At 40.3% G+C, this 9,920-nt stretch overlaps 1 protein-coding gene across 4 annotated transcripts in view; it reads left to right on the top strand.

The window, feature by feature from the left end:
* H2AZ2 (H2A.Z variant histone 2) overlaps positions 1-9,505 on the top strand; it is a 30,140-nt gene extending 20,635 nt beyond the window's left edge. For 2 of the 4 annotated variants that reach the window (XM_006166027.3, XM_006166028.3), the window contains exons 4-5: positions 6,680-6,809; positions 8,266-8,597. In XM_006166027.3, coding sequence (XP_006166089.1) covers positions 6,680-6,809; positions 8,266-8,327 — 192 coding nt within the window. In that variant the 3' untranslated portion in view covers positions 8,328-8,597. Of the gene's footprint in view, positions 1-6,679; positions 6,810-8,265 lie in introns of all 4 variants that reach the window. The other 2 variants (XM_014583196.2, XM_006166029.3) reach the window with 2 other exon arrangements.
* Positions 9,506-9,920: the final 415 nt, after the last annotated feature.

The following is a 9,920-nucleotide window of genomic DNA, read 5'->3' as shown; positions in this document are numbered from 1 at the left end:
TGCTTTTTCACTTTCTCTCTGTTCCTGTGTGATCAAACTTTAAAAAAAAAATAAAAACAAATAAAATTATATAATTTAAAAAATAAAAATAAAAAAGCTTGATAATTCTTATTTACACCCAGGCTTGCTACTATGCTTCTTAAATGAAGAGCTCTGAGGAGATTCTTTGTATTTTTTCCATCAAAAGATTACTAATGCCATGAAAGTGTATGGAGGCAAAACAAAGAATGCAGTATATGGCCAACTGGGATTTTGAAAGTCGCCAGCAGGTGACATGGTGGTTAAGGGTACTGGGTTCCCACAGGGACAACTGCGGTTCAAGTCTGGGACCTGGTGGCTCACACTCTCTCTCTCTTGCTTTTCCCTCTCTAGTCAAATTAAATAAATAAAGTTAAATAAAATAATTCTTTTTTAAAAATTCCTCTAGTCGAAACTGTTGTTCTAGAAGACTTATAAGGACCAGCAGATGGCAACATGGTTACATTGTTGGACTTCCATGTACTTGTCTAGTTTGAGTCCTGGACCTGACGACTTGAAACTCACACCAGGCATGTGTGCATGAATCCCCAAAATCTCAAGAGAAGACTGGAGGGGAAGGAATTGTGGCATGGCCATCCCCTCTGGGAGGTGATTTCTCTTTCTGTATCTCAGACGAGTGCACATTCCCTATAGCAAAAATCCCTCTTTCAAAAAAGGGAGCAGTGGGACCAGCAGTTGATGTAATGGCTATACCACTGGAATCTCATGTAGTCAACCACAGTTCAAGTTCCGGAAGAAGTGGCTTAAACTCACCCCAGGTTTCTTTGCATGTGTGCCCAAGATCCCAAGAAGAAAATGGATGAGAAGGGATTGCGGTGTGGCCAAACCCCCTGGGGGGTGATTTCTCGCTTTCTGTCTCTCTATCTCTGACTTTCTTTGTCTCTGTCTTTCTGGTGAGCGCACACGCCCTGTAGCAGAAACCTCCCCCCCAAAAAAAAAGGAGTGGAAAAAAAAAAGGGATAAAAGGCATCTAGCTTATTGTCTGGATTATATAGCCCATTCGTGTTTAAAACTGGATATAATACATTTTTAAAATGAATAAGAACTTATTTTTAGTTACTTTTTTTTTCCTAGGTGCCACTGGGTCTAGGGCTTAAACCATAGTTAGCCATTTGGAAATCCAGTACCTTAACTACCATGCCACCTACTTACCCTTAAATTACATTTTGAAACTTTTCTACATTTTTTTTTTTACTTCGTTATAGGGTATGTGCACTCTCCAGAGAGAGGGAAAGTGAGAAATCACTCCCTTAGGGGGGATGGCCACACCTTAATTGGCTCTCCAGTCTCCTCTCTGGATTTTGGGCACATGTAAGCACACACTTGTTACATTTTTCAAGCCTCTGGTTCTTTTTTTTTTTTTGGCAGAGGTTTTTGCCATAGGGCGCATGCACTCTCCAGAAAGACAGACAGAAAGTGAGAAATCACCTCGGGGGGGTGGGGGGGATGGCCAGGCCACAATTACTTTTCCATTCTCCTAGGATCTTGGGCATGCACACTCGCACACCCAGTATGATTTTAAGCCACCAGGCCTGGGATTCGAACCACAGTCACCTACATGGAAGTCCAGTTATGTAGCCATTATACCAACCATTGGTACCTCAAGTCACTGATTCTGAGACTCAAACTGCACAGAAGGCTATGCGGGATCCAGCTGCTCTAACCTCCACAACACCTGCTGACCCCAACTTTTCTACAGATATTAAAAGATAAATTCCAGGGACCAGCAGATGGCGTAATGATCATGTCACTGGACTCCCACATAGCTGACCGCGCATGTGCATGCATGCTCAAAATCCCGAGATGACTGGAGAAGAGACTGCGGCATGGCCATCTCCCCTGGGGAGTGATTTCTCGCTTTCTGTCTCTTTTGTCTCTCTGGCAAGCATAGACCCCCTATAGCAAAAAAAAAATTCTAGCTATTATAGGGTATACAAAAATAGACTACATGGATACATAAAAATATACAACTTTTTTTTTTGGAGAGGTTTTTGCTATAGGGCACGTGAGCTCACCAGAAAGACAGAAAGAGACAGACAGAAAGCAAGAAATCACCCCCTAGGGGGATGGCCACGCCACAATACCTTCTTCTCTTTTCTCCTCTAGGGATCTTAGGCACACACGCACACACGCCCGGTGTGAGTTTAAGCCGCCAGGTCCAGGACTCAAACTTCTGTCGACTACATGGGAATCCAGTGACAGCCATTACACACTAACTGCTGGTCCCACAACTTTTCTTTCTATTTTTTTAAAGAATTACTCTATTTATTTTACTTATTTGTTTTTTAATTTGATGAGAGAGAAGGAAAGTGAGAAGCCAAACTGCCAGGTCCAGGACCCAAACCATGGTCAGCCTTGTGGGAGTACAGTGCCCTTAATCATCACACTACCTGCTGGCCCCAATATATGTATGACTTTTCTAAATGTTGACATTTAGGATCTTGGCTAAGAGAGAATACCATTTGGGCCGGCAGTAGGCATGATGTGTAAGGGTGCCGGACTCCTCCCCCACATGGCCAACTGCAGTTCGAGTCCTGGACCTTGCAGCTTGCTTTCTCATTTTCCCTCTGTCTCTCACTGTGTTCCCCCTCTGTCAAATTAAAACAAAAAGAGAGAGAAAGAAAGTTAAAGAAAATCGTTCTTTAAAAAATAATAATTCTTTTTTTTTTTTGGAGAGGTTTTTTGCTATAGGGCGCGTGCGCTCGCCAGACAGACAGAGACATAGAGACGGAAAGCGAGAAATCACCCCCCAGGGGGGATGGTCACGCCGCAATCCTTTCTCCTCCATTCTCCTCTCGGGATCTTGGGCACGCACACACATGCACCCAGTGTGAGTTTTAAGCCACCGGGTCCGGGACTCGAACCGCGGTTGACTACATGGGAGTCCAGCGACATAGCCATTACGCTAACTGCTGGTTCCCAAAAAATAATAATTCTTAAAAAAGAGATAATACCTTTAATTTCTTCCTATATGGAAGTAGATTTTTGTTTCAGTTTCTGCCTGTTGTATAGAATGGCCATAAAGTGTAAAGTGTGTGAGATAAAGTAATAAGAGTTTATATAACAGCATTAAAGAAATACAAGAAAGAAAAAGTGCGTGTGTGTGTATACTGTGTATGTGTGTTATATGTAGAAGTGATAGAGTGATCTTTTTTAAATTATTTATGTTTAAGACCAGTAGTTGGCCTAATGGCTATGTCTCTGGAGTCCCATGTAGTCAACTACGGTTCGAGACCTGGACCCAGTGACTTAAATTCATGCTGGGCGCATGTGTATACATGCCCAAGGTCCTGAGAGGAGAATGGAGGAGAAGGTATTGTGGCGTGGCCATCCCTCCTGAGGGGTGATCTCTCACTTTCTGTCTCTCTGTCTCTCTCTGTCTTTCTGGCAAGTGCATGCACCCTATAGCAAAAACATCTCCAAAAAAAAATTATTTATGTTTACGTTTTCTCACAAACATTTATTTTACATTTCTAAAAAATTTTGCTCATACTCCATAGTTCTTGGCAGTTAATAAACAACTTTCAAAGTTTCAAAAAACTCAATTTTAAAGATAGCTTTTTAAATATTTGTTATAATTTTGTAACTCTATAACAACAGAGATAGCATAGTTTTATTTTTATTTATTTTTTAAAGTTTTATTTATTTTTTTTTTAAGAATTATTTTATTTAACTTTATTTATTTATTTATTTGACCAGGGAGGGATGGAGTGAGAGACAAAGAGAGAGAGAGACAGAGAAAGAGAGGGAAAGTGAGAAGGCAAGCTGCCAGGTCCAGGACTTGAACCATGGTCAGCCATGTGGGAGTACAGTGCCTTTAACCAACACACCACCTACTGGCCCCGAGACAGTATAGTTTTAAATATTTTTGAGGAATAGGGGTTGTAGTGTGGACATTCCACCTGAGGAAACGCGCCCTATAGCAAAAACCTCCCCCCCCCCAAAAAAAAGAAAACATTTACATGTCAACTAATCAAACTGTTGAAAAGCAAACACCCTGCACAGATTTCAATACATGAAACTTCCCAACTTAGTCCTGCCTACCAAGTATTCATTCTGTAGTATACCATCTGTTAGCAAAGATCAGTCTTTCTTCCTTCAGAAGTCTTCCTCAAGGTAATCCTCTGGTTGTGGATGCTCTTTTGCAACCTCTACTGATTACAGTGCTGGGGTGGTATGGTATGAATTCTTTGGTATGGCTTCTGTAATCAATCCCCTTTGCCAGGCATAACTGTTTATGGTGCCAGGCAGTCTTTCCAAGAGCTGCTATTGGCTTTCTTCAGATCCACCTTTGTTCTGTAGTTTTCTGGTTGTATCATCAGATACGACATTCCAGTCCAAGCCCTGTCAATAACAGTTATTTCCGATTTCTGATTCAAGGCAATAGGTATTATTGAACTTATGCAAATAACCCTTCTGCCACAAAATAAGAATACTTACAAATATTTTGTCCCTACCATTAAGTTGGTGGATTTCTTGGTTGCTTTTTGTTCTCTTATTTCTGTCTGTGTGTCCTTAGTTGTCCTGGTAAAGCACTCTCTTCAGAATTTCTCAAAGGGCCGGTCTAGTAAATTCTTTCATGTTTTGTTTTTCTGAAAAAAAAGTTTTTTATTTTTTGTTGTTTTTGTTTGTTGTGTTTTTTTTGTTTTTGTTTTTTTGAGAAGTTTTTGCCATAGGGCATGTGCACTTGCTAGAAAGACAGACAGAGAGACAGAAATCACCTCCGCCCCCAGTCCCTTCTCCATTTTACTCTCGGGATCTATGGTATGCACACACATGTGCCTGGTGTGAGTTTAAGCCACTAGGTCCGGGACTCGAACTGCAGTTGACTACATGGGAATCCAGCACCATAGCTATTAGCCAATTGCTGGTCCCTTATCTGAGAATGTTTTTATCTTTTCTCCCATTTGAAGGATAATCTTGCCAGGTATAGTTTTCTTGGTGAAATTGTTTTTCACTTAACTCTTCGAATATTTTTTCCCATTTCTTCCTTGCATTGTTTCCTATGATAGATCTCCCATTAGTCTGATGGGATAACCTTTGTAAGTAACCTGACATTTCTCTCTTGCCAATTTTAATATCCTGTCTTTGTCTATGGATTTGGCTAAATCTGACTATGATGTGCCTTGGAGAAGATCTTCTTGGATTGATTCTATTAGGGGTCCTTTGTATTTCTTGGGTCTGGATATTTGAATGCCTCTCTAGGTTTGGAAAGTTTTCTTCCAGGATTTCATTTAATAGATTTATCAATGCCCTTACTAGTTTCTTCGCCTGCTGGGATACCAGTTATCTGGATGTTTGGGCACTTAATGGTATCTAGTATTTATCATATATTATTCTCATTTTGGGGGAGTTATTTTCTCAGTCTTTGGTGATTTTTTTTCTAAGTCAGAGGTTTTGTCTTCAACATCCAAGATTTGAAGTAACCTTTCTACATGGTTTAGTCTACTTTTAATGCTTTCTAAGGAGCTTTTGATTTCCTGTATTATAGCCTTCATCTCTATCAGCTCCATTTGATTCTTTTTTATGGTGTATATTTCTTCTTTCAGATCTTGGAAGAACTTCCTCACCTCCTAGAAATCATCTCTTTTCTCTTGCACCTTCCAGAGTTCATCATCTTTCATTTCTTGCATCTCATTTAGTTTTGTCACTATGAATATTCTGAATCCTTTTTTTTTTTTTTTTTTTGAGAGGTTTTTTTGCTATAGGGCATGTGTGCTTGACAGAGAGACAGAAAGCGAGAAATCATCCCCCGGCGGGGTGGGGGGCACGCCACAGTTCCTTCTCCTCCATTCTCCTCTTGGGATCTTGGGCGCACACGCATCCGGCGTGAGTATAAGCTGCTGGGTCCAAGACTTGAGCCTCAGTTGACTACATGGGAGTTGAGCGACATAGCCATTACGCCAACTGCTGGTCCCGATATTCTGAATTCTTTATCAGACATTTCCACGAGTCATTATACTGTCTATGGATGATGAAGGGCTATTCATTTACCTTGGAGAAGAGAGATTTTCTTGTTTTTTTATATTTCTCATGCCTCTGTGGTAGTTTCTGGTCAAGTGATGGATTATACATTTTTGCCCCTAATTTCCTTGAGTTAATTCTGAGCATTCAGAGGTGTGTGGGAGGAGGTGACCCACAATCTCTCTGCAGATCCGTTTCCCTGATGCTTGCAAGCCGCTGGCACTTTTAACTTTGGAACTGTATATTACAAAGTCCTCACAGTTTCTAAGGAATTGGTGCACCTGAGCTGAGCTGCAGGGTTTCAACTGAGAGTGAACAGAGGCATGTGGGAGGGGCCACTCTCCGCTCTCTCTGCAGCTCCGTCCTCCCTGCTGCTCACTCTGCAGTCTCTCTTCTTTGAATTTTAGTCACTTGTTGGTGAATTCAGTTTTGACTAATTGCTTTGAGAAGGTTTCTGCAACTGTCTGAGTGTTTCTGGGGTCTGGAAGATGGAGTTTAGAACAGAGCTTCTGTCACCTTGGTCCCTGAACATGTCAGGACACAGCTCAGATTTAAGGTGGCTTCTCTCTGAGTGTTTCTGGGGTCTCTAGAGTGACCTTTTAGCTGTAATTGGGAGTCTCCTCACTCCTGACACTTCATCCCTCATCTGAAGAGTTCTCTCGTGTGTGCTTTGTAGGTACTGGAGCTGGCAGGTAACGCTTCCAAGGATCTCAAAGTGAAGCGCATCACTCCACGGCACTTACAGCTCGCAATCCGTGGTGATGAGGAATTGGATTCTCTCATCAAAGCGACCATAGCTGGGGGTGGTATGTATTATTACTTACACCAAGATTGCTATTGGTCTTTCTAACTAATGCATCATTCTAATTAATGGGCCAGCGCGTTTGAGTGATCCACCAGAAAAGCGTGTGAACTTTCTTTCCATAGGCTTTTATTCATGATCTGAATAAATAATTCTCCCTATAGCCATAGATAATGTTCTTATTTATCTAAACTTCATTTATGATGTAGCTTGATGTTTATATCTCCCTTTTTAAATTTTTATTATTTTATACATTCTATCACTGTACATCACTACAGCTTGTAAAATGAATTACCTAACACGAATACACTTCACACCAATCCATTGAAAATATCACACACATTATCATAAACAGATAGTCCTCTATTTCTGTGTCCCTTAAATGTCTTGCTTCTGTTTTTCTCCTTGATTCCTTTCCTCTCACTCTCCCCCATCTCCCATACTATCCCCAGTATCCATAACCATTTTTCTATGCTTCTATATCCTCTAATCTTTTGAGTTTTTGCCATAGAATATGGACAGTTGATATATATTAAGTGAGGACATACCATGTCTCTCTTTCATAGCCTGGCTTGCTTCTCTCCGCAGTAAATCTTCCATAATCATCTACTTCTATCAAATACTAAGGTTTTATTGCTATAATATTTTCTTTAAACATGTTAGAAAAATGAGCTTGAAAAGTTGATTGGGAGCCGGCAGGTGGTGTGGTTATTAAAGTTGCTGGATTCCTACATGGCCAAATGTGGTTCAAGTCCCGGACCTGGTGGCTTGCTTTCTCACTTTCCCTTTCTCTTTCTCTCTCTGGTCAAATTTTAAAAAATAGTAACAAATGGAATTTAAAATAAGTAATTCTTAAAACAAATAAAGTTGCTTAGCTTGATTTAACTTGAAAGGACAGAACTAGTCAAGATGAGTCAGTTCAGTGATGGTGAGACGTGAGCTGATAGTTCTGTCTTTTTTGGATTACCCTTGGAGAATTCATGAAACCCATGATGATTCTTCTGAGAAGGCATATAAAACCACAGAATTTTACAAACAGCTTTAGAGGGGCACTTGGTGTAGATACTTTAACAGGATCAGAATGTTAAAAGGGACTTAACATGGGGCCAGCAGATGACATAATGGTTGTTGCTGGACTCACACATAATTGTCTACGGTTTAAGTCCTGGACCCAGTGGTTTAAAACTCAACCCTGTCATGTGTGCGTGCATGCTGGCCCATGATCCCAAGAGAAGCATAGAAGAGAAGGGATTGTGACGTGGCCATCCCCCTGAGGAGTGATTTCTCTCATTCTCCCTCTCTGTCTCTCTGATGAGCACATGTACCATATAGCATTTTCTCTCTTATAAAGCAGGGGGACTTAGCATACATTTTTCATTCCTTCATAATTATTCTTTTTACTCAAGGCACTAAAGTGTGGCAAAAAGCTTTCATTAGTAACTTTTTTTCATTCATTTTAGGTGTGATCCCTCACATCCACAAATCTCTGATTGGAAAGAAGGGACAACAGAAAACGGCTTAGAAGACTGTTGTAACCAACCCTCTTCCTCCCCAACATTGTACTGTAACAGAAGAAATAATGGGGATATGTGGAATTTTAAAAACCAGTTAAATGGAAAAGCATAGACAATTACTTGTAGACATGATAAAAAGAAACATTTGTATGTTCTTAGACTCGAAGTTTGATAAAAGTACCTTTTCATGTGGTGACAGTTGTGTGTTGATTGGCTAGGTCCCTCCCATGTGTTTTATACAAAAATGGAATTGATAAACCATTTTTTACAAAAATTGATTTGTCTCAATTTATGTTCTGTTTATAATATGCTGAAAATATTTCGCTCAGACTTTGACATGTGTTAAATCCCAAATTGGTTATTCAAAATAATAACAGAACTAAAAGGAGAAATGTAGCTCTCCCTCAACTGATAGGGTGATGGAGTGAATTGTAGGCACCATTTGCTTCTAGTAGCACCGTTATTTTATTGGGTCATCGGAAAAGCCTTGTTATATTTTTTCCTGGAAGGATGCGTCATGACTTCTGACGACTTGGTACATACCACCAGAAAAGAAAAACTGCCAGTGCCAGCCATGGTGTGCCATCCGTTGTGAGCCACATGCCAAGTTCAGAGATGCTAGAAAACAGCCTATGCAGGGATGGCTAAAGTTGTTTGACTCTTTACTGAGCGCTTCCCATGTGCTAGGTCCTGTGCTGGATCCTTCATGATCAAGACATTCTGTTACCTGCACATTATAGATGTGGAGCCTCTGACACAGAAATAAAAGGATTTGGCAAAAAATCATGCAGCTAGTAGACAGAAAGTGACAGCACTAAGATTCATACTTCATTCTGGCTGACACGTACCTGGATACTTTAAGTTCCTATATTTATATTGAGTGGTCTTTTATTGATATAGTAACATTCAGTAATTAATACAATCTTTTAAAATTATTTTTCTTTGTTAGTTTCTAAGCAACTTAGAAGATTTAAGTTAATGTACTAGTTAATAGTCCATCAGAAAATTCTATTTTTCTGCCTGGAAGTTATCATTAAAGAAGAAGATATGTAATGTTTTATAGTGGTAATATTATCAAAAGAAAACTCATTTTAAAACATTTTATTATGGAAATTCTAATAAATACACAAAAAATAAAGAGCATAGTATAATGAAGCCCCATGTAGCCATTCTCCACCTTCAGCTGCTGTCCCAAGTCAGTCTTGTTTACCTATATCCTTACCCGTCTCCCCATACCTCCCAGTTTAAATCTGTTAACAAGCATATTTTCATGTCTGTGTACTTCAGATGGATACTCAAGGATGTCTCTAAAGATAGAGCATTGTGCACAGTACCATGTCTTTTTTTTTTTTTTTCTATCTTTTTTTTCTTTTCTCTTTTTTTTCTTTTCTTTTTTTTTTGGAGAGATTTTCACTGTAGGGCGCGTGCGCTCGCCAGACAGACAGAGACATAGAGACAGAAAGCGAGAAATCACCCCCTAGGGGGGATGGTCACGCCGCAATCCCTTCTCCTCCATTCTCCTCTCGGGATCTTGGGCACGCACGCACACGCGCCCGGCGTGAGTTTTAAGCCACCGCGTCCGGGACACGAACCGCGGTCGA

This window comes from Tupaia chinensis, unplaced genomic scaffold (genome assembly GCF_000334495.1).
Source record: "Tupaia chinensis unplaced genomic scaffold, TupChi_1.0 Scaffold144150_1, whole genome shotgun sequence".
Classification (NCBI taxonomy): domain Eukaryota; kingdom Metazoa; phylum Chordata; class Mammalia; order Scandentia; family Tupaiidae; genus Tupaia; species Tupaia belangeri.
Note: the sequence above shows the minus strand (reverse complement) of the source record. Positions and strands in the feature narration are given on the sequence as shown.